The sequence below is a fragment of the Psilocybe cubensis genome, chromosome 11, assembly GCF_017499595.1.
Source record: "Psilocybe cubensis strain MGC-MH-2018 chromosome 11, whole genome shotgun sequence".
Classification (NCBI taxonomy): Eukaryota; Fungi; Basidiomycota; class Agaricomycetes; order Agaricales; family Agrocybaceae; genus Psilocybe; species Psilocybe cubensis.
In genome coordinates, this window is record NC_063009.1 from 1,914,789 (window position 1) to 1,939,049 (window position 24,261).

A 24,261-nucleotide genomic window follows, 5' to 3' on the forward strand; every position below is an offset into this window, starting at 1 on the left:
GTGATTTTTCGAGTAGCATTTTCAGGAAAGCAACGGATTAGAGCACGGAAGAGGCACCAACGATGCTCTGAAATACCTACCTGTCGTTGACGTTGAAGATGTCAACAAGAGCGTAACGTGAGACTTGTGTATACGACAATAGAGCATGGATGTCCAGATCGCAGATAGCAAGAGAAGTCACCCTTCTAGTCGCTGGGCCGAGTACACGACGGATAGGACTCCAACAACTTTCTGTTCCATTGGGAAAACAAATCCCGCCTTGTGTCGTCGATTTCGGCATGCCGTGTTGTAATATTGTTGGGTTCAGAGCAATGACGCGACATGGGACATTGGGCAAAGGGTACATAGAGAATACATCGCACCCAAGAGGAGCTGAGATTTTCCTGTTACCGCACGACGGGTTGATTATATTGATCCTCGAGGCGCTCAGTCGCGGGAGCTGAGCATCGCTTGCGAATGATAACAAATCAACGACGGAATCCCGCAAGCCAGGCCGCAATAGCGAACATGTCGCGAAAAGCAGACGATCAAATCTGGTAAAAAGAGAAATGTTAACAAGCAAACAAAATGGGCGCACTGGTATTCGCCTGCGAATCCTCTCCTTGTCTCGAACTACCTTCGAACTACACGCCGCCTACGCGTTCCGCGTCCTCGCCCATGCGTTGATTACCCAGAGAAATACCCATACGACCCACGTCGAGACTAATTTGTGCGAGAGAATTGAGTCCAAGAAGAGAAATTGGTGCAACGTGTGTGGTGGAGGTGCGGTCCAACAGGCTACCACTGGGCGGCGGCGGGGCCTGCAGGTTTCCTGCAGGAAACCGCGTGTTCCTTTGCCTTTTATGGTAATTTGATTTTCCCTCCGCTGATGGCGACTTCGGACCGAATTTCAATACCTTGTTTTTTTTCGAAACAGCTGGTCAAACTGCGCCTACGAGATACAGGAAACTGTAATCTGACACTACTCACAGCATACATCCAATCGAGCAAATAAAATACTAGGCGGAATTACTGGCAACACGACTTTGTGAATGCGCTATATGTGCGTGATCTGAGAGTAATATAGTGCACAATACGGCCAAATATACTGGGTATGCCGTTGATCAGAATTCGTCGTGTCATTCAGTCATTGCGGAGTAGAGCTAGTAATAAGAATCCCCATGCACACATTTAGACCTCCCCACTTGCGCCGATCAGTAGTATAGTAACGAGACATTTTGGCTTATGAATGAACGTCGAACGTCCGACTACTTGCACAAGGCACTCCATAAGCGCTTAAAATACATTCGCGAAGATAAGAAACACGCGTTCAAGGCTCTACAAGAGAGAGAGAGACGTTAGATTGTCGAAAAGGTGATTATTGGATTGGGCGATACAGCCTGGACTCGTTTCCGCAAAAATAACCTCATATCTATCCGCATAAACCAGCGTACCAGATCGCATTTTAGGCCAAAAGTACTCACAGCTTGACTGCTTATCTACATCATAAATAGAGACCTCACTCTACAGACACCTATCTAATGCGCGTGCTGCCCAGGGAAGCAACAGGTTAAAACGCTTATCGGGGACTAAGACCACCGTGACGTCTTTCCGTAGCCTCATCGTTCCTCCAAACCTTCTCACATAAAGCACTGCTAGTACTTCGGACTATCGGGCGTACACCAAAAATAGCACGCCCATCAAGGACCAACAACAACCTGAACAAGCACCATCACGCACGTAGAATGCGAGACTAAATGACGGGTATCGGTGGTATCCATCTCCCTCTCGCGCGCTCTCAGGCTACCTGCATGTGCACTTGAGAACATTTCGCGAACACCCGTGCGCTGAATCCTGATGCGAAGAGAGGCAATCTATATACATACGTACGTAGTTTACACACCCATTACGGATTTTTACGACTCTACCTACGACTCGGAATACAAGCCCTATCGAGCCGATGACGCGAAACGCTCGCAGCATCGCATCGGAGCAGAGAAGGCGACTTTACTTATCTACATCTATATCTCTATCTATATCGATAATCTACCCAGCGCATTTAATTCATTATCTACAATGGTCCCTGCAATACTTACGTTGCACGACGATATGTAATTAATGCGATGAGACCTTCACCTCGGACATGCATTTCACATTCGCAGACGAAGTGGGCTCTTCACTCATCCCGTCCATTCACATCACATCACATCATTATACCGGCCATACCAATGATCATATTCTCAATTCATAACTCAATGCCGTACCAGACTCCGACGACGCGCGCCGGTTAACGCAACGCGTCAAAGACACAAAGTTAACTAAAGAGTCATTTTCCCACCTCCCATCTAAAAATACCACGCCTACCGTCATTCTGAATCGTGATTTGTAGCAGCATATTACTACATAGCACTGAGCAGGCACATTATACACTGATGACACTGATTATGAATCTTGATGGGGACACGCGCTGGATAATTCATTAAGCTCACTGTCCCACGGAATGTCACCAGCGGAAATCATGCAAAGCAAACAAAAGCAAACCTGACAGTGACCCCGATACAAATTTAGCGCTTGCAAAAAAAGAAAGCAAAATAAAACAAAGCGGCAACTCGCGAGCGGCGCATGTGTCATGTCGCCAGCCACTGGCACGTCCAAAAATAGAAAACGGCTGCGCTACAGGGCTTTTCATCTTATTTACTTCAAAGTACAGTACAGCTACAATTGGCCGGTGCAGGCTTGTAAGTTGTTAGAGCCTAGTCGAATGAATGAGGCTGGCCAGGTCAGGGACTGGGAAGAGCGAGGCGGCGCGCGTAATTCTCGGAGTAATTGCGCTAAAACTAAAGTGGGTTCCAGTGTGGTTGGCTGGTTACTGGCTGCCTACGCTTGCTCTTGAATCAGGCTTGCCGGTTTATGATCAGGATTTGGGCTCGATGCGTCTATGGTCACTGAAGCGACTTTGCTTGATTCAGTATTATTGGTATACGTAGTCACGGTACGCGAATGGTATTTTCAATATATTGGTTGTTGCGGAAATTGCCCGGTTGAGTGCTCGCGCTCAACCTTCACGGTCAACGCGTTCATATATTACAGTAAGGTTTTTAAGTAACTACAGTAATATATTGTATCCAGGTACATACCCTAACAATGAATATAGGAAAGCGGATGACGACGGTGGAGCACGCGAACCGTCGTGTTGTGGGTACGGACAATTGAGTAGATAACACCCTGACACAAATTACTGTAAGCCCATTGACAACTCGCCACGAGAACCCGGGCAAAACAGAAACAGACTCTCCATCCGCTCTCCTAATTCCTGAGACTGAGGAGGCTGAGTCTTGAAAAAAACCCCGAGAGCAAGCTTGTTCCGCCCGACATCGACCGTCGATCCACGATATCATAATATTGAATACGGATATTATATTAATCACTCTACCCCTTGCTTCATCATAATTCCCATTGTCCCTCTGCTCTACTCTACTACGGAGTCAGATTACAGTTGGATCCGGCCTCTAACTTGAAGACGGAGTCGTCCAATAGCTAATTAATGGGTATGTATATATATGATATATGAATACTTGTGTTACACGTACACGAGGCTCGGAGCCGAATGTATCTTTACCGATACCGCAGCAGAACGCAGCGCACACATAACACGTAACTCGTTCGCGCAGCTCTATTACTATTAGTACCTCCCCAGGGCCTACAGGGCCCACGGACCAAAGTAAGGCAAAGCACTAACACACAGCCAAACAGCCAAACAAGCAAACAAATAAATAAACAAACAAATACCGGACAAACACCCACTTAGTCCGAGTCCGAGTCCAGTTCCACACACTTTGCGCCGCAGATCCTGTACAGCGGCGCTTCTCAGCTACTCCGCAGTGTCCAACCACGGCGCACACTCATACTTACAACTTACAACTTACAACATACAACTTGAACTTGATGCGCGTCCAATCGCCGCTAGCGCTACTCACGGAAGGTGTGGATGATTCACCGTGACCGTGCAAAAGTCATTCTTTCTTCATCTTCATCTTCATCTTCATCTTCATCTTCATCTTCATCTTCCTCTGTGTCTGCGTCTGCGTCTGTGTCTGCGTCTGCGTCTTCCTTTGGCTCTGCATATCGCGTCGCGTCGCGTCACGTCATGTCCGAGTGTCGTGTCGCATCGCGTTGTATCAAAACGAAGTGTCGAACCAGGATAATATAATGGGTATAGATAGTAGATAGGTGAATGGTAACGCCAGTTTACCACCACCACCACCACCACCAACTCTTTCCCCTTCTCTTCCTCTTCCTTCTATTCCTCCCCCTTCCATTCCTCTTCCTCTCCTCCTCTTCCTTCTCTTCCTCTTCCACGACCTCCGGGCGACGAGAGGAGGAGGAGTCGAGAGGAGCCGAGAGGAGTCGAGAGGAGTCAAGTCGAGTTGAATCGAGTCAGAGATAGGACGCGTCAGAGATAGGAAGCGTCAGAGATAGCCCGAGTCAGAGTCATAGATAAGACAACAACTTAAATTTACCAGGATGGATTTCAACAGAATCATGAGCGCGCTATGAATGTGCAAAGCAGAGCAGAGCAGCGCGGCGCACGTCGCAGAGCACGTCGCAGAGCAGAGCGCAGCAAATAAAGCATGTTGCAGAGCAGAGCAAAGCACAAGTAGTACATAACGTTGGGTCTATAGCGGTAGTAATAACATACCTGGCTGGCTCAGATTGTAAGTGGAACGTTCACGAACTTTCCTCTTCCCTCCCGTCAAAAATCCAAAACAATAATATAAAAATAAAACAAATACTTTTTTTTGCATTGAATCCGCCGAATGCGAATGCGAGTGCGAGTGCGAATCGTACTTGGACTCGGATTCAGCGAGTCGGATTCAAAGAGTCGGATTGCAGTTGTAATGCAAATTGATTGAATTAGGAATGCAATGGAAGACACCCTCAACTTTCCCTCAAACCCCCAACCCCCAACCTCCACCCCGAACCTCGAACATCAACTTCGAACTTCGAACCGAACCTCGAACCTCGGAGCGCGCATCTTCCGACTCTACCCACCTACCCACCTACTCGCGCGTGCCGATACTTCGCCACGCAATACGCAAGCCCGGCGCTAATTGCCTTACTATTAGTCATCCATTGCAGATACGGATATCACCCGCGCAAATCCTGCATTGAACTTTGTAAGTGTGTATTACTTGTTACTCGTTACTTGTTATTGCGCCTTTTTTGATTTGTAATGAAGATGGAAGATGGAAGATGCCAGAAGATGGAAGATGCCAGAAGGTGGAAGATGGAGGCGGGGAGTGTCGGGATATTATTAATATTATGAAGAACCTTGGATTGGATTGGATTGGTAAGTCGGGAGTCGGTGTCGGTGTGTCGGGGTGTCGGTGAGTGAGTGAGTGTGAATGTGAGTGTAATACGGGTATTGGTGGGTGTATGTCAAATGTAAGTGTGCTTGGTAGTGCGAGTATAGTACTGTCTATATGTGAATTTAGATTCACAGGCCAGTGTCTTTTAGTTTTACCTAGCGCGTCATTTCATTATGTTGATGTTCCGAGACAGTTCAGGGTCGACGGACAAACACACCTCGCCACTCGCACCTCGCAACAGAGCACAACGGAGCCGGAACCACCTACATTCACATTACAATAGAGCACAAATCAGGAACTCTACCGCCAAGCGGCTGCTAGCGCAAACTTTTGACGCTAACGGTTCATTTCGCGTTGTGTTGCGACTTGCCGACCGGCGGTGAGAGCGGGTGGGAGCGGGAATTGGAAAGGATCGATGCCAGGTCAAGGAGGGTTATGAGGAAAGGATAAGGAAAGGAAAAGGAAAGGGAAAGGACGAATGGAACAGCGCCGAGGAGGTTATTTTTAGCACTGTTAGTTAGTGTGCGCCAAGTGGCAAAAAGTGAATATTGAATACTTGGACAAAGGATTTGGATGGAAACAGGTATTTGGGATTGGGATTGAGATTGAGATTGATGAAAGGGATGTACATGGTCCATGTATGTCTTTATTGCACACTGCTTTGAATCGAAAATACACAAAGCACAAAGGGGCAGCGCATCATCAAAGCTTGTTTGTATGTATGGGCTAAAGCAGCGGGGATCGTGCAACGTGCAACATCCATCAGGTGGCCAGGAGAGAGGACTGATACGACGATGATGGGGACTATTATTGGTATGCATGGAATGGAGGCGGGAATGCCACGTCGGATGTGTCGTAACCTCGTGTATCAGCGAGCAGCGCGTGGGAAAGCGAGGAGGGATTGGGATTTGGGCGGGAGAGAGCGAGTGGAGGATGGTTCGCCCTAACCCAGATGATGGCCTGCAGGCAACAGGCAGGAAGAGATGTAATCTGGATAGAGATCTGAGTTGTGGACAGAATGGGCCAAGGGTATGTATAGATGCCATCATCAGACTTAGCCCCGAATAGATGCGACGCCTTTATACACCGCTAAACTTTTTTTCCCCTTCGCCCTATAGTCACTATCTTGCCTTTACCTCCCTCCTTCCCTCCCCTCCATTTCTCCGTTTCTCCCCCCCGCTCCCTCTTTTCCGCCCCGTCTTTCTCTACGACCTGCGACGACCACCATTTTTTAACTCTCTAACCCACTCTATCCAGGTCAGATGCTCACCCTCGCCCCAGGGTGCGCTTGCGATGTCTGCGCAGAGGAATACGGGCCTCACAGACTCCCCCACTCCATCCCCTGCGGTCTGTTTGACCTTTCAATCCCACAAAAAAATCTACTTATTCTTTTTCATACACAGGCCATGTCCTCTGCGCTCCCTGCTGCACCACCATCGTCGAAAAAACAGCCGCGCGTCTCTCGCCCGCCTGCCCATTCTGCAGAGAACATTTCACAGCTGACGCAATGCGTCTCATCCGCATGGACTTTACCACTTCTGGCTGGAGCACCCCCCGCCGCTTCCCTGCTATGGAAACTCTCACCGACTCGCTCATGACTTCCGAGATGCTCCAGCGCAAAACCGCACACCTTATGAGCTCGGGGAAAGGACGGATAGAGGTGCGAAGGCTCGAGGAAAAAGTCGCTCGCATCGCCGCGAAAAAGTGCAGTGTTGAAGAGGTCAGCGGGCTGTACAAGGAGCTAGAGGAGTGGCTGCTTGCGGAAAAGGACGACCAGGTGAGTATTTTTTTTTTTTCTTTCTGTTTGCGCGATGAGGGGGGGGATGGGCGGTAACCCTACGCCCTCCGCGCTTTCCCCTTTCGTCCGTATGTCCGGAGACAATGGCATGACAAAACGCTTTTTTTCACCTTCTCCGAGCTACGCATGCATTTGACTCGACGGGCGTCGTCGCTGACTCACCTTTATCTCTCTTCTCTCTCTATCGATGCCGGCCATGTCATATACCAACTGCTAACAATGACGTAATTTGTGTTTGTTTCCGTGCAGACTTCTTCGCTCTTTCTCTCCGCCGCCCTCCTCCGCGCCATTCTCATGAACCATCTCGCACATTCCGACGCGAGCAAGGCCGCCAAGACCACAGAGGCCAACCTCAAACACAAGGTCGATGACCTCGAACAACAGAGCAACCGCCTAGACGCTGAAGTTCGCAAGTCCGTAATCCTTTCTTTTCTTTCTTGATCTTTACCAATCATATATGACTCCAGATATCGCTCGCAATACAACCAAAAATCGCAAGAATGCCAGCAGCTCCGTACTGAAGTCCAGCAGCTGCGCGCACTCGCGACCACACTCGGCGTTACCCCGCCAGAGTTCCCCTCTGTCCCCACATCCCCCACCCCATCCCCGGCGCCCTACGCCACATCCTCCGCCTCATCTTCCGCCGCTTCCTCCGCCACATCCACCCCCGCCACCAGCCCACCCACCAGCCCGCCGACATCGCCCACCCCAGGCGGACGCTACACCTCCATGCACACACGCTCCGCGTCCCTCTCCTCACGACCCACCACCCCGGGCATCGGCCTTATGCACTCGCTCTCGCACGGCCCAACTTCCCCCACACGCTCTCACACACCCGCTGTGCGCTCGCATACCCCCGGACCACCCCCATCCACCTCCAGCGGCGCAGCGGGTCTCGACAGGGACGGCTCTGTGCGCAGACCGTACACACCTGGACCGGGCCCATCCACCGCCTCTGCCGCCGCGGAAGCACACAAGCTCATGCGCAGCCAGACCCCGCTGCCCCCGCGCTCGCACACCCCCGCGCCCGCCGCAACAATGCGCTCGCAGACCCCCGGACCGGACAAGCACTACACCAGCGCGTCGCAGTATGCGCAGCAGCAGGCCGCAGCGGCCGCTGCTGCCCCTCCGGTGCCGTCTATTCCTTCGCGGTTCACGACTGGCTTGGGGAGCGCGGGTGCTGGCGCGCCGCTGCCCCCGCCTAAACCGCGCAGACTTAGCACGCCGAGTCCGCCTGCAGCCAAGATGATGAGCCGGAGCACGTCGGACGACAAGTACGGGTATCATTCGACGGCGCACCATGCCCATGCGCCGTCGCACTCGATCTCTGCTAACAATAACATTAATACCTACCACGGGCAGCAGCACCAGGTGTGGATGCCGCCCGTGCCGGTGTCGGCGGATGATGATTATGTGATTAGGAATTCGGAGAGGGATGCGGGGAGGGATTATGCGAAGGAGGCGAGGGACAAGGAGAGGTATGGTGCGAGTCTTGCGAGGAGCAGTACAGCGCGCCCGGCGTCCCGCGCGGGCGGGTTCGTGGGCGGGCTGTTTAAGCGCTGATGCAGATTCGTGATGCATTTTGTGCGGTTGTTGGTGTTGGTGTGGTTGGTGTGTGGGTTGTTTTGCAGTTTCAGGTTCCTTCGTAACTTTATTTTTTTTACGCCGGATGTTCTGTTCGGTTGTGGCTCCCTTCCTTGCTTTGTCTCCTCGCTTGCTTGCTTTCGCTTTTTGTGCCTCTGCCTCTGCCTCTCTCAATCTCTGGTTCGACATATAGACTTCTCCCTTCTCATTCCCCTTCCCCTTCCCCGTCTCTCTCCCTGTCTCTATTTTCTTAAAGTTTCTTCTCTCTCTCTCTCTCTGTGATGATTCACGATCCACGATCCCCATTCCCATTCCACTCACATTTCATCTTCCATCATCCATCATTCATGGTCTTCATCTTCATCTATCTTCATTATCACTTCACTTTTCTCATCATCCATCATCCATCTTCATGATCATCGTCAACATACCCCTCGCCAATTCTCAATATCCCATTTCCACTCTACTGCATGTATATCATTATTCGCGCTCTAGGAGTTTTTTGCTTCTTTCTTTCTCTCTTTTCTTTCTTTTCTTTTTTCTCGTGTCTCGTGTTTGTGTTTCTGCCTTTTTTTTTTCTTTTTTTCATCTCGTGAATTCACGTCATCGACTTTTCCTTTTCCTTTCTTCTCTTTTCTTCTTTTTCTCTTTTCTGTGCTGCGTGATCAATCTTACTTGCTCAATTACTTGCGCTATCCTACTTCTATCCCTATCTCTCTGCCACCCTGCCCTCCTTAGCTTACCATACCATACGATACTTTTTATTTTACTAGTTGTTTTTGTGTGTAGTTTTGTTTAATTAGTGACTCTTTTTTTTTCTCTTTTTTTTTGATTGTTTGGGTTGTGTATTTGAGGATGAGCTGTGCTTTGTCCTTCTTTCATTTCATTGTCCCTTCTTTCTTTCTTTTGGAGTTTGGAAGTTTGGAAGTTTGTAGTATATTTTTTTAATAGGCCGCCCGCTTTTCCTTTTTCTTTTTCGTTTTACTTCTTTTTCTTCTTTTTTTTTAAAAAGCTTTGCTTTTCGGGCGGCTGTCGTGTCGTGTTGTGTTCTCCTGGATTTGATTTGGTGGGCGTCGGAGTGGTGCCGAGCGGACCTGAGGAGTGGTGTGTGGTGCGTGTTTTTTTGTGTCTTTTCATTGATATTCTATTTCTAATACCCTTTTCTTTGTTTTTTTGGGGCTTTTTTTTGGTCTTTTTTTTTTGGTGCAGGTGTGCAATTTTGGGTACCGGCATGGAATAGATTTCTTGGTTCTTCGATCTTCGACTGGACGATAGAAGGTAGACGACGGTTTATCCATCTCATCTCATCCCATCCTATCCCATCTATGATCCATCCGGTATCGATTGCGATTGCGATTGCTTATCCCGACGTCTAATCCGAATCGAAATCGAAATCGAATATATGCTATGCTATGCTATGTTATCGTATCATATCGTATCGAATCAACATATCCGATCCAATCCACGCTTCACACCAACTCCATGCCCGTGTCCATGCCCATGCCCATGCTTGACTTCGAATTCGAATTCGATTCAATCGCCAAAAAAAAAAAAACAATCTGATCCGTCATCCGTCATCCATCCATCCGTCATTATCATCATCCGTCAATATTATCATCGTCTATTATCGATTTTATCGACATCGACATCGACTGGTGGACTATGGACTATTTCCTTCTCCTCCTGCACCCGTTTTCCCCTCCGCCCACGCCTAAAAAAAGCAATTATCGATCTATTATTCTATGCTTAGAATGACTCTATCTCTATGCAAGGAACCAAAAAAAAACCACAAGAAACGCTGTATCGTGGCTAGCTCAACCGAAACCCAGAAGCCGATCATAGCAGCAAAATGAATGATTTCCCACTCCCAATCCAAATATTTGTCAAGACTCGTTACGAACACATTCACCCGCAATGCGATGCGATGCGATATTTCGAAAGTAGAAAAAACAAAACGAAGCAAGGCCGCGGCGCGCTTGTGTATGCGTATGCGTATGCGTATGGTTTCTTTTTTATTGCGCTTGCTCTAGCTTGAGCTCTAGCTCTATGATCTTTATTATCCCAGTATACAAACAAACCAACAAACCATGCAGTAACGTCCCCCCACCATCACCCTACGCAAGAAAAATCCGATTGCTGTGTCGCTTTGCTCATCCGTCGTCGGTCAGTTGGCGTATGTCGAGAAGGAGGTGCGGGATCATTTGAAAATTCGTATTCGTTTTTCCGTCATCCATCATCTGCATTCCATTCCAACCCAACCCACGCTCGCGCGCGCGCCCGCGACTTCAGTAAGAAAAAACCAAGCAATCTAAATCCATCTACCATTATCCAAAAATCCAAAAATTCACCCCCAAAAAAATATCTTCTGAGGTATTTATTCCCGGACGCTCACCGCACAGTGTACGGCCGACCACATCCACATTGATAAAAAAACGATATTCTACAGTAACGCCTCTCTCTTCATCGTTCATCGTTCGTCGCATTGCTCATCATCATCAACATCATCACCATTCCCATCCACTCTCCCATCCTCATCTTCATCTGCCCACATCGTCATCGCTGGGTTAATATATTATCTTCGTCATTCGTCGTCGCGATGGCGAGTTGGAAGTTTTTTTCAAAATCAAAAAATACAAAAAATGCAAAAAGATGGCTTCGATTTGATATACCCTGGCCACCACCGTCCGTCCTCCCGTCCTCCGTCCAGCCTTTTGGGCTTTGGTGTTTGGTTTGACGACGTCGCGGCGGCCCTGCTACACCACCCTATAGAAGTGTTTCGTGTTTCGTGTCTCGTGTTCCCCATGTCTCGTGTTTTCCTCGTTCTGTCCCTTTGATTCTGTCGTAGTTGTATCAATGTTTTCCTTTTTTTCACTTTCTCGTTTCTCGTTTCTCGGTTCCCTTCCCGTTTCCCTTCCCTTTAGTCGTGTACTCAATCCCGATATCCAGTTTTTTTTCTCTCTCTCTTCCTCTCTGTTTTCTGTTTTGTTTCCATTCCACGGCTTAAGGTTATCCTTATTGTTAGTAGTATTTGTTTTTGTTTTTTTTCTCATTTTCATTTTCCCTTTTCTCATCCGAACAATTCTACCCTGGATGGACCTTTATCCCCTTCCAAGCCTTGGCCTTGTTTCTCGAGGCTTCGCCTTTGCGATTTCTAATTCTAATTCTAATTTTATTATTCCCTTTGGATCATGTTCGCCTCCTGCATCATCATCTTTCATCATCATCGTCAATCCAGTCAGTCTCATTCCTCATTCATTCCAAGGTGCATTCTTATTCTCAAATCCTACACACGCACACACACACCTGCCTTTTTTTCTTGGTTTTTTTTTTTTTTTTTTTTTTGTCGAATGTTATTAAGTAATAGTAGTCGTAGTAATCTCTTACTCATTGCGTAGATAGTATTTTAGCCTGCCTAGAGATCCCTGTGCACCCCTTCTTGTGTTTTTTTTTTGTTTGTTTTTTGCACACGAAAGTATCTTAGTTTATTTTGATATTTACTTGGTTTTTTTTTTCTTCTCTCTTTTTCGTGATTTTTTGGATACACGTTTTTTTAATGTCATTGGTTTGTTGATTGAAGTTTTTTGGGTGGCTGGTTTGAGTCTTTTCGCGACGTTACAGTGTTCTGTTGCTGGTTTGTTGATTGAATTTTTTGGTGGCTTGATTTGAGTCTTTCCACGACGTTACAGTGTTCTGTTGCTGAGTACTAAAGTGGTGTCAGTATGTGGGCCACGCTTGGTGTGTATGGTTTAGGTCCAGGGCTTGTCACTGTCAGAGTGTTTGCGGGGAGTTTCAGTTGCTCCTGTTATCTGCAATCCCTTGACTAGTGGCATGGCTGGCTGGCTTGTTTAGTTATTCCAATTTCCCGGGATAAAGTGGGAGCGTCAGGGTTCTGACTTTGTGCAGTGGTGCGGTCACCGGTGGCGCAGCTTGCTCAGGCTCAGGCTAAGGGTTCTGATACCTACCTTCCACTGCCTTCTCGCTGCATCGAAGGAGGTAGGTCATACAACGTGGAAATCTGGATTCTGAATGCTGAATTCTAATTTCTGGACGTGGTCCAACTTTGTACCCCACTCAGCACTGTGGAAATTAGGCGATTAAATGAACTTTTGTAATGGCATCTCACAACAAAGTTCCTGCGTTCATGCGTTCATGACGGGACACTGGGGTTGGAATTTGTTGGAATTTGGGGGTGGAATTAATTGAAAGTGTGTCTTGTCTTGATATGGGCAGACATGCATGATACGCTATCATTTTCGTTGAAGCTGCTATCGATATCCGTGGCGTACCCTTCTCGCGCTGAGATGAACGTGGGATGGGAGGGGGGGTTGGCGTAATTTTGGGAGTGGGCGAGGCGAGACCTCAGACTTCAGACGTTTCGGTGTGCTGCCATTCTCGAGCTTGACATCCCCCTCCCCCCTCGAGAGTTTCAACGAAACCCGTCACTCCGGGTTCTTATTTGAGGGTCGGCGCCCAACATGGGTCTCTCCCCCCACCCCTCGCGTTCCGAGTCTGTGGTGCTAGTTTTGCGATAGCCGGAATGTTGGTTACGTGGCGATATATCGAATCCCTTTTCTACTGCGGTCGCAAAATGGGCGTTGAGGAATCTTTACTTCGGTCTTTTTGCATTATGAACTGACGGCGATTGATGATACCCCGGAAGAGCGATCCCACCTATCATCAAACGCACGCGTGTGTTACATACATAGTGGGTGTATATCGCCGGGGTCGTTGGGTTCTAACCAGAATAAAGATTAGGTACTGTATGTGACGAGATACACGTGAACTGTCTATGAGTTAGAGCGGACATGAATGTGGGGAAGGCATACAATTGGAAAGTTGAAGGGAGGTGACAGACCAGAAGCCCAAGGGGAGAGAACATGTGAGACGCCCCAGCAGAGTGTATTACAGTATAAGCAGAGCGGCTAACTAGCCGACAGTAAATTCGTCTCCCGGGACGAAGGTGACGATGCTGAAGCTTTAGAATAGATTCCTCGCCTCGGATTCAGAGACCTCTGTGAGATAAGACAAGGTAAAATAAGCTTAGGAGTCGCGTTTGCCTATATAAATCACTGAGAATCACTATATTACGCTGATATGAATAGGTATTAAGTTCACCTTTATAATACAAGAGATTCAGGTGATATCGTAGGAACGATGAACGATGTCGATGTTTTGGCTTTTTCTCATCTTCGAAATGAAATCTTATCAGACATCACAAAGTGTTTGTCTAAGTTATGAATCTATTTTTAGATTGACGAGCCTACACAGCCGTCCGGTTGTCGAGGTCTGAACTAAGTCACGGGGACTGCAGTCAAACCGGAGGCAAACTAGGGACAAACCCAGGAATGCTACCCATTGGAAATTCCAAGTCTGGGTGACTTGGTGTTGACCCATGTGGTCATGGGTTTACCGCATGTCCTATGCGGCAGACTTCGGTTTTCAAACCAGGGATATTCAGCGTCTCTGCAGACCCGTGAATTTCTTCAGTCAGGTATTTCCTTTTCAAGCATTGGTTTTTTTTTTGAGAATTGCGGACGGTGTTGGGTGTACAAAATAGTATAATTCAATGGCAACTTTACAGAGTAGAAAATCCAGAATACAATATACGTTGTACATTAAAGGGAAAGATGGACAGAATAGAGATACGTTACCCAATGACTTGACAGCCCACAACCACCCACTCCACCCACCCACTCTCCCTTTCAAGCTTTCGACAACTGTTCCTAACCGAAAAGTCAGACATGCCATCTGAAGAAACCGGTAACACATACCAACTAAGAACTCTGCACAGATAGTACCCCGCCCATTGCTGTCATCGTATTCCTCAGAAATATTATTACTGTAAAGCATACCTCGGTGTCAGTCTAAGCATAAATCATAATCTTTGTAATATATAGCTACTCACCATTTCAGCCTATTTTTGACGAAGAGACAACGAGACAAAACAATACAGATCAGGCCACAGACCAGCCGGTGTTTTCAAAAAAAACCCTGCACTGCTCAGCGCACTCCCACAAATCAGGAGGTCAGATCTTTCTGACATGCACGGGTTTCACGCAGCACAAAGCGTGTATAAAATGCCTGTATGACAGGCGAAGATGGTGCCACGGAGAGGCAAACAAAAGAAAGAAAAGAACAGGGACATGGATGTCGGATGACAACCGTTAACACACGATAAATTCCGAACTTTGGCACTATGTTGCCAAACATATGTCAATTTTGATGGTGCTCATGTGGAAAACCGGAGTCAGACTTTACTCAAGTCAGACTGAAGGAAAGAACTTTGAATTGACGCGGTTTCAGCCAGACTTCAGAAATTTCATATATTATTCTCTTGTAATACCCAAGTTTGGAAATATGGAATAATCGGTGACAAACTCCGGTCAACCGCAAAACGTAGACTCCGACCGGCAGCAGTCTGGTTGACTCCGATTTGACGCAGTCTTAGGTCCCGCCGTGTAGTTGCGGGCACGCGCATACCCAAAAACGCGTGTTGATCCTTCTGCTTCAAGTAAGTCTGCTTCGTTCTCATTTATCTACTTCAATGCAACACATTTGATCATACCTCTGACTATTCTTGCTCTAGGCACGCGTCAGCCTGAAGGGGTACACGATCTGGGCACAAACCAGCTGCCAGAAAAGCTATTTCCGAAGTGAAAATGGCGTATTCAGTGAGGCCAGTAGCAAATAGCCAGTACATGTCCGGATAATGAATCGATTGAAGCAAGGAAGCACTTGGGAGAAAAGAATTTATTAGCGATTATCTACCACTGGGTAATTCCGAGTGTTAATAAAGACTTCTTCTCCCATCTCGCTATGACATATATATAATAACCAGGCTTCTCGCAGGCATGAAATTAAAGATTACGATTTCGATTGCATGGAGGCACTTTGACATATACGCCATGCTCAGAGTCAAAGCCTCAACGTGACTAATTTTGCATTGGGATGTGTGTAAAACGGTGCCGTAAAAATGAATTCATTTCCCAATGCCTATTCTTGTGAAATGAATAGATTAGAGCTGATTATCGTTCTACTTATCGATAGCGTGCTATGTGTTATCTACGAGTGCGGGGAAGCTGCGAGGAAGCCGTCCTGTGATTGTAGCTTGGAAGCCGGCGGAGGATTATTTAAATAAGCCTGGGCTAGAACGACTGAGCCATGAGGTTGTGGGGTGAAGCCTCGAGGTTAGAACTGTATGCATGTAGATTGAACGTCAGCGGAGTGTATAGACGAGAGGGAGAATTGAGCCGTGTTTGGGTTAAGAGGATGTAGGTGTAGAGGTTTTACCTCTGTTTGTCGTACCGGCATTCTGTATCCTAGCATATTTACATTAAAATCCTTGCAAATTGGAAAAAGCGAGGCTGCAGGGTCTTTGTTATTGGTCCTCAAGTCAATATATGCCATCTTGACTGCACCGTCAGCGTTGGAGAGGAGAGGTATTTTTTCTAACAGGGAACGGGAAAGACCCTTACAACTTCCCATGCGTCATCAGTGTGCTCTGCAGGCAGTTGGCGTGATCATCGCCGTTAAACTGGGTAAAGGACCAGTCACATTAGAGCGTTGACTCTGTAATAGCGCGGTGGAGGCGAGGCGAGGTGCACTGATGTTCCTCTTCGATGGACAATGTGTTATAAGAAACGGCTGAGTAGACCATGTACTGAATAAAGACGTGGCGAGCGCAGTATTTTACGCTTGATTGTGGGTGTTAGATACCATCAAAATTGTACTAAGTTACGCGGTAGAGTCGGTGATAAAGGTCAAAAGCCTATGCAAACCAGAAATGGTAGGTTTTAGATTGTAATACCAGTGGACAGGAAACATCCTACCGTTCTTGGTGATGATAAGCATGATCACAGCTATAGGTAGTAGTCAGCCAGCCAGGACTTTGGCTAAGCCAGGTAAAAATTCTTTCAAACCGTAGCTATTTCTCTATAAACCTACAAAACGAGAAACCGTATTCAATTTCAGACTTCCTAATGTTGTGGGACTGTTTGGCGCTTGTGGCGGTCACCACTCAGGTTCAATTGGTTTAGTCGTTAATTTCAATTCCTTCTCGAATCAAGGCCATCGCTGCAGAGCTTCTAGGCGTGATGACACATTTAAAAGGGACTGGATATCTAAGGCGCCAGGAAATGTTATCATTGAAGATTCTTGAGTTACAATATGACCAACACTCACGAAAGCATTCCAGTTGTGAATTCTGGCTTGAGGGCTATCGGGTTGCCAAAATCATCGACGGGTGGTTTGATTTCGAATACCGATAAAACCGACGAAATTAGGCAGTAAAGCCCATTGTCGCTCATGTGCCTTCCGGGGCATATTCTATCGAAGATGATATATAGCCTCTCTGTCACTCGGACGAATGAAAAATAGTTATCCTCACCGTCGTCCATAGCCAAAGGCAGCGCATTCTGGGCTCCTTACAGCGGGGTTAATTTTTCCATCTTTTTAATATCTGTCAGGATTATATTTCAATGGTTCCTCGAATTCTTCCGGGTCATGCAATATGGTCCTGCTTTGACATTAATTTTGCGCTTCTGATTGAAATGTCTTGGTCAAACCATGCATTTCCCAGTACAATTGTGCCGCGGGGTATAAAATAGCCGTCGTATTCATCATCGGAAGACGATACATGGCCAACAGCTGCGTGGGACATTGGGTGAATCTCACCACATACTATGAGTAACAACACCATACCTAGTGGTACGACCTGATGCCAGCGCATGCTTTCCTTAACCATAGCGTTAATGTAGGGCAGAGAAGGTCGGTCATCAAAATCCGGTAGACGTTTACCACCAAGGACAGCGTCAAGCTCGGTCTGAGCTTTCTTCTGTACTTCAGGGTAAAGTGCCATTGCTATAAAGAAAGTCTGAACAGTAGATACAGTCTGTAACCCACAAACGAAATCCCCGTTAGTCGAAGAAAGTAAAACTTGGGCATTGGGGAACTCACAGTATCCGCCCCACCTAGAGGTATCGTTGGCTTTCTCAAGCAATGAGACAATATAGAGAATAGTAGTTACATACCGACATATGAAACACCGGCAATACTCTCAGCAAGTTCTCGATCTTCTGGGTAAGTCGGATTGTTTTTATCAGGTAGCCCTTCGATCAACTTCGTAGCCAAACAAGGCACGGCAGTTCCATTTTCCTGTTCAGAGGATTTAGTAAAGAGTGCATATCCAGATGGATTCAAGGTGTCGCAAACCATTGCTTGTTCAACATATTTGAACGGTATCTGACTAAGATCCTCGTTTGCCCTTCTCCAGTGAGCCGCCTTCTTCTTGAACCCGGCACCAGGAAACCAAGAAGGGACATACTTGAGGGCGGGTACCAGGTCCACCAGAAATGATCCAGGGATACCCGCAGCCGCGAGTCCCTTAAGGGACTCGTGGCCAGTCGCCAGATATGGATCACCAGATTCTTTGACCTTGATACCATATGCCACGGTCATGATTGCGGCACCAAAGGAGCTTCATGAATGAAAATATTTATCAAGCATTGAAGTGAGGATGCCATTCAACATACTGGTGAATGTGATCCATGAAATGCTCAGGCGACAGAAGAAGTCGATGAAGTAATGCTCGAGCTTCACGTAGTTGTATAGGTTGATAGTTCACAACCGCCTTGTGGTGGAAATGTTCGTTGAACAGTCTTCGATGTCGTCTCCACCATTGGCCGTAGGGTATCAAAGAGAAGTTGAAATCCGATTTCATTCTATCAAAGCAGAAAGTCAGCTTAGAGACGAATTTTTTTGGATTGTGATCCGAGTCCTTACAGTTCAATAAGCATAGGTAGCCGAAGTCTGTCTGAGTAGTTCGACGATCGTTTCTCGAATAAATCGTTTGTCCGTTTAAGGGACCCCAAAATAAGGAAGGGTTGCCCGAGAGCCTCAAAGTAAATCATATCACCTGCGAGAAGACGTAAGCTATTGAGACACCAAGAAATCGTGCAGATATTCACCGTATTTCTTGAACCATTGGTCATATACGAGCCAAGGATGCTTGTGTGGTACCTGAAAAACACTACCAATCAATGGGTACCCTTTTGGACCTGGAGGAAATGGGAGTCCGTTTGGGTTTGGATTACGCGACTTTGCTTGAAGCTTCTTGATAATGACGGCATAAGCAACCGTCCCAATAACAGTCATGCAAATGGGATACGTTGCGAACAACGACTCCAATATTGTGAGGACAAACATAGGGGGGAATCTGCTAACAAGGAAATATCTCAGTAGTCTGTCAGTGGTTTTATATCCAATGGAAAGCCATTTACAACCGTATCGCGTTCTCCGATGATGGTGTGATAAGGTGGGCAAAATGGATTGGCAGAATGAGTTTCCAATACGTGCAGTGAGACAACGTTCTTTTTTCATATTGAAAGTTTGGTCTGCACCGTCTGGAGACTTTGTCGGCAGGCTTTAATTGTACACCTTGCCTTCCGTTAGATTTAAGCTCGTGAGATGTCTTTTCAGTCGGATCCAATGGGCAGTTGAGAGAATCATTTGCGGACATTACCTTGAATTTAACAACCTCCTTGACAGTAAACACAACTTGGAGAGGATACTTTGCATGGAATTGTACAGGTAGCTTTAGACGCTTTGTTGTGAAGATCCTGGATGGAATAACGCAGAGACATCTTTTACATCCTTGCGTGTAAGCGACTTGGGAGAGTGAAATAGGTTTGTGCCGCGCTAAGTACAGATGATTGTCAGCTGGTAGGAAGAGAAATACAGATCCAGACCTCGGATAGCTCCAAGACTCCTGCCATTCATGGGCATTTCATCACACCAATCAAATTCCTACCCATACATACGGCTGTAAATTCATCCTGGTGAGAAACGCTGATATGCCTTGCGGTATTTTATTGGCAGCTCCATTGAAAAAAAGGTAAACAAAAGCTCACTGTCGAAAGTAAAGGATCCGCTTCCTTAGTTGTGGTATCAATCTCCATGTTACTAAACATAAGCTTCATCGAGACACCGGCAAACCAAAGAAACGAAACTATGGGCAAAGAAAGAAATGGGGTACATATTTCGGAAAGCACTTTAACGTTAGCCACAGGAGCCGCGGCGGTATTCCAATCTGGTTCATTGTGCTCGTGATCGTGAGTATAAGCTATTTTAAAATCTCTGTCGATGAAAGCTCCGAACCGGGCCATTCAACGAAAACGCGAAAAATAAGATTCTAAACTTCAAGTTTGTATATTTGAGCAATGTCATGATATCAAAATGGATATTTCAATCGGCTATGATCTGGATTTTTCCTGGGGTTCAATGAACTCCCGTTCATCCAGTCTAGTGATTTATCTCAACCCCTTCTTGAATCAAGGCCGCAGCTGCAGAGTTTCTAGGTTTGATAGCACATTTGAAGGGTAATGGATATCTAATGGTACCCCGCATTATTATAAGTGCGCAACCAGAATCAGAATATATATTCTACTCACGATAGCATGCCACTAGTGAATTCTGGCTTGGGAATCACAGGGTTCCCACCGTCGTCGATGAATGGCTTAATTTCGAAGACACTTAGGACAGATGAAATGATGCAGTAAAGCCCGTTGTCGCTCATGTGCCTCCCTGGGCATATGCTATTGGTAGTGATGTGTAATCTTTCTAGAGATGTCATAACTTAAGAAATATTTACTCACCGTCGTCCAAAGCCAAAGGCTGCGCAATCTGGGCTTCTTACATTGGGATCAAGCTTTCCATCCTTCAGATATCTGTCAGGATTAAATTCAAGTGGATCCTTGAATTCTTCAGGGTCATGCAAAATTGTCCTGTTTTAAAAAAGTTGCAGAAGTTTCACTGAATCTCAAGAGACATAGACATACCATGCATTTCCCAGTACAACAGTTCCACGGGGAATAAAATAACCATCGTATTCATCATCTTCCGAGGACACGTGGCCAACGGCTGCACACAGCCATGTAAGCTATATTTATGTATCATACCCCGGCAGTTCCCCAAGTGCCATGATACATCCTGGTGGGGAGAGTCCCAACTGCCCAAGGTGATGTATCAGAGGGTCTGTGGGCGGTATAATCACTGCCGAAGCCTTGCCGGTTGATCCCAACCAAACAATGCACCAGGCGGCCCCGCCGGGGAAATTTTGGGGATTTTGCACTGTTCTGTAGGCGTTTTGGCGAGAAAAGGACGCCGAAATAATCTATTAATATGTCTACATCTAAAACCGCCGTTTGCGCACATCAATGTGGGGGTGGCGGGGTGGATGCATTTGAGGCTGGTTGGATGACGATTTAAAAATAGGCTCACTGACATCATAACGAGATTAGGCGATGCATTGATGGCGCCGGCTCGGTGAATGAAGGTATAAGATTGACCTGTACCCTCCTTATGATCTGTGTATCCAGTCCAGTATAGTGTGGTTGGAATGTGTCTACTTCTGTATAAGCGTACACCCCGCGTTCGAGACAGCGCCGGGACGGTCGTTTTTTGCCTGATTAATTTCTGTATCAGCGTACACCCCGCGTTCGAGACAGCGCCGGGACGTTCAATTTTTAACTGATTAATACTGGATCCTGAAAACCTCTTGGGTACTCGCAAGAATCACATATTGTACAGTCGTTTAGTCGAGTGGGTATCGTGTCATGTATCGTTGTATGAAGTTGGCAAGGTGAGAGATCGACTCCCCAACGTTCATATTTTTCTGCCGCGTGGGTTTAGTTTCGACGCTAACTTGATGTTTCGGAGTCCGTATTGTAAATTCTTATGATACTGTCCTTCATGTAAATTCAAAGAACCTTAAATAGAATTTGTATGATTGTATTATAAAGATGACATTTGTAAAATAGAGCAGCTAATAGAAGTATACTACCCGGCCGCTATATGATTTTGGCTGCGCAGCATTTTAGCTATCATCTTCCGCATATACCCAGAACTTCGAACTCTTGACAGGTTTACCGTTTCGGGTGAGGACAACCGAAGTTGTTGGCATCGGCGGCAATCTTTTTCGAAAGGTGATAAACAAATATAAGCAAAAGTCTAAAAATTTCAATGTAAAGACTTACTTTGCTTGCGCAGGAGCAGCAGTAGGAGCGGTGCTTCGTGTCAGTCGTTGGGTTTGAGGAGGTGCAGATGTCGGTGGTGGTGCAGATGTTGGTTGAGGTGCAGATGTCGGTGGAGGTGCAGATGTTTGAGTCGTACTTCTATCAGTAGTTGAACTTGATTGAGTACAACCGTAGCAGTAATATGGTCAGTTAGAAATTCAAGTTGGTTTTTAATAATGTGTACTCACCTAGTATTGGCCTTTCGCTTTTTGGAGGAAATCTTTGATTTTGAATCCCTTTTACGCTTTGAAGACGTTTTCGAGACAGCCTCAATCGCTGTGGTTACTCCCATTGTGTTTCTCGAAATTGTATTTGGCGTGTTTGTTACCAACGTAGGTGTAGAGGCGGCGTTTGTTGGGTTTGTTACTGCGACAGATGGGTGGTTGGTACGAGGCGGCAAACCAACAGGTGGACTTATCGATGTCGGGGTAGAGGTATTCTCCAATGGGGATACCACTTTTTCAACCATAGGGCGGTTAGTCCCGTGTTCCAGATTTGCTTTAGGAGACTGTGTTGCGGAAACACAAGCAGAAGGAGATGGTGGCACAGAACGAGGAATGGACGGAGATGGTGGCACTGAGGGAGGAGCAGCTGGAGACGGTGGTGGTGAAGGTTGTGGTGAGTTTTCTCCATTACTGCCTTCATTTCCGGAAACATTGTCGTCGTCGGCTTCCAACGTATACGGCCAGTCTTCCGGAAAGGGATTATGCCCCTTCAAATGGCTTTGTGAGTCCACGTCAACCAAATCTTCATTTTCAGCTGTAGGAGACAGTTGGGCTGGAGAAACCTGACGTAAAGTAGGAACCGCATTCCTTCGTTTTCTAGATTTCTTTTTTTGGGTGCGAGCTACTGATTCAGACACAGGCATGTTTTCAGATCCAATAATTGGAATGGCCTGAATTGATTCGTCTTCATTTCTGAAGGCTTCGGATCTAGCCATCGGAAGGTGCTCTTGATCTTGTGGCAATGCCCACTCTTTATATTGAGTTTTTGCTTTAAAATACTTCAGCAGTGTTGAAAATAAAATACAACATATAACTTACAGTAGCATTTGCGAAGAAAATCACCGAAGATCGGAATAATAATGGTCTTGTACCTGAATCGCTCTGCACGACCAAAATTCATCTGAATATCTCCACAAGTAACTCCTGAATGAACGCTATTCACGTTGAATGGAAGAAATAAGAACACGGACTAGTATAACAAAAATCACGAACCTGATAGTGCCCAACATCCCCCCATTTGCAGGTTCAGGCCCACCGGCCACAAATGTGCACTTCCACCCTGTAATATGGCAGAGCGAATCAAGGATAGTGGTCATAAAAGGTCCAATTCCTTCAATAGCACTAATTAAGAATTAGTATACCGTTAGAAACCATAGGAATTCAAAAAAGAAAAACAAAATAGCCGCACCGTTGACGTTGTTCCGGAGTCAATGATTCCCCACTAATATCTATGTCGGCGTTGTATTTTGCCATTGCATCACTATGCTCATCTGATGCTATCTTTGTCCATTTTCTCTTCTCTTCGGAAGTCAACTCCTGGAAAAGTCGCCTTGCAATCTCGTCCCGGGTCTTGGCTAGCAACTTCACTGGAACAAGTGGGTCCATCGATTCAATTTCTGCCTCAATGGCATCGCGATTGGCCTTTTCCTTTCTCCACGTGTTCACCGGGGTCTTCAACCGTGGGCGATTAGGTTCTTTTCCCACTAGTTGTTGGAGGAGAAGTGTGAAGAGATTTTGGGCATCGTTGTTTGCCGATGACGCTTTGGGAGTCTTGTGATCATGTTTATATTGATATTTAAACCAACGCTTAATTTTCTGTAAATGAAAAGACGTGTTGTGACGTCAGCCTGTCAATCCCAAAATGGCCAGGCACTCACGCCACGAAAGGTCTGGAGACGATGTTGTCTCTCTTTCTTCTGCTTGCCTAAGATCTCCTGTTCTTCCGGTGAAAGGGTTTCAGGATCGCATTCCGGAATTTCTTCCTCTGCTTCATCGTCTTTAACAGCAGCTAACTCATCTTCAGTAGGTTCCCAGCTCTCTGGCTTATCCAGAGGAAATCTCTTCAAAAATCGTCGACTTATATCAGCTAGTGTTTCGGAAACTAGCTGTTGTTCGACAGCCCTTGCATATAGCGGCTTTTGTTCTAGTAGAAAAGCCTTTCGAAGGCCTTGAAAACCACCAGGATTGGGCATTGAAGTCTACAATGGTAATCTGGTGAGTTCTTTATGCAGGTTGAATGAATTTTTAAGTCTCTTACCTGCTGTCGAATCGTCAGAAAGTATGATAGTGTTACGCCGGTGTAACCTTATAATTTCAATCTCAAATGTATGTTCATTATTATCTTGGCCTTTGCAGCGGCAAAAGTATGAAGCACAATACCCGCTATTACCAGCCTATCAGCGACAAGAACTCTTCCGATGTCCATCCTTTTTTAACCCCCGACTCCGGAAGTCAAC

General features: G+C 46.5%; 3 protein-coding genes across 3 annotated transcripts; all 3 read right to left on the reverse strand.

The window, feature by feature from the left end:
• Positions 1 to 17,230: 17,230 nt before the first annotated feature.
• JR316_0011706 (Cytochrome P450 monooxygenase COX2) lies at positions 17,231 to 18,448 on the reverse strand (the record flags this gene model as incomplete). The annotated part of the gene is made up of 5 exons (XM_047897351.1): positions 17,231 to 17,409; positions 17,431 to 17,620; positions 17,686 to 17,699; positions 17,760 to 18,205; positions 18,261 to 18,448. 5 exons carry the CDS (start codon positions 18,446 to 18,448, stop codon positions 17,231 to 17,233), a joined length of 1,017 nt encoding a protein of 338 aa, XP_047743760.1.
• Positions 18,449 to 20,173: 1,725 nt separating this feature from the next.
• Positions 20,174 to 20,714, reverse strand: JR316_0011707 (Cytochrome P450 monooxygenase COX1; the record flags this gene model as incomplete). Its single annotated transcript, XM_047897352.1, is given in 5 exon segments — positions 20,174 to 20,346; positions 20,382 to 20,409; positions 20,423 to 20,510; positions 20,565 to 20,665; positions 20,685 to 20,714. The coding sequence occupies 5 exon segments, from the start codon at positions 20,712 to 20,714 to the stop codon at positions 20,174 to 20,176; spliced, it is 420 nt and encodes a 139-aa protein (XP_047743761.1).
• An 887-nt stretch (positions 20,715 to 21,601) lies between these two features.
• JR316_0011708 (uncharacterized protein) lies at positions 21,602 to 23,997 on the reverse strand (the record flags this gene model as incomplete). The annotated part of the gene is made up of 7 exons (XM_047897353.1): positions 21,602 to 21,698; positions 21,762 to 21,899; positions 21,989 to 22,793; positions 22,844 to 22,959; positions 23,018 to 23,146; positions 23,214 to 23,575; positions 23,683 to 23,997. The coding sequence occupies 7 exons, from the start codon at positions 23,995 to 23,997 to the stop codon at positions 21,602 to 21,604; spliced, it is 1,962 nt and encodes a 653-aa protein (XP_047743762.1).
• Positions 23,998 to 24,261: the final 264 nt, after the last annotated feature.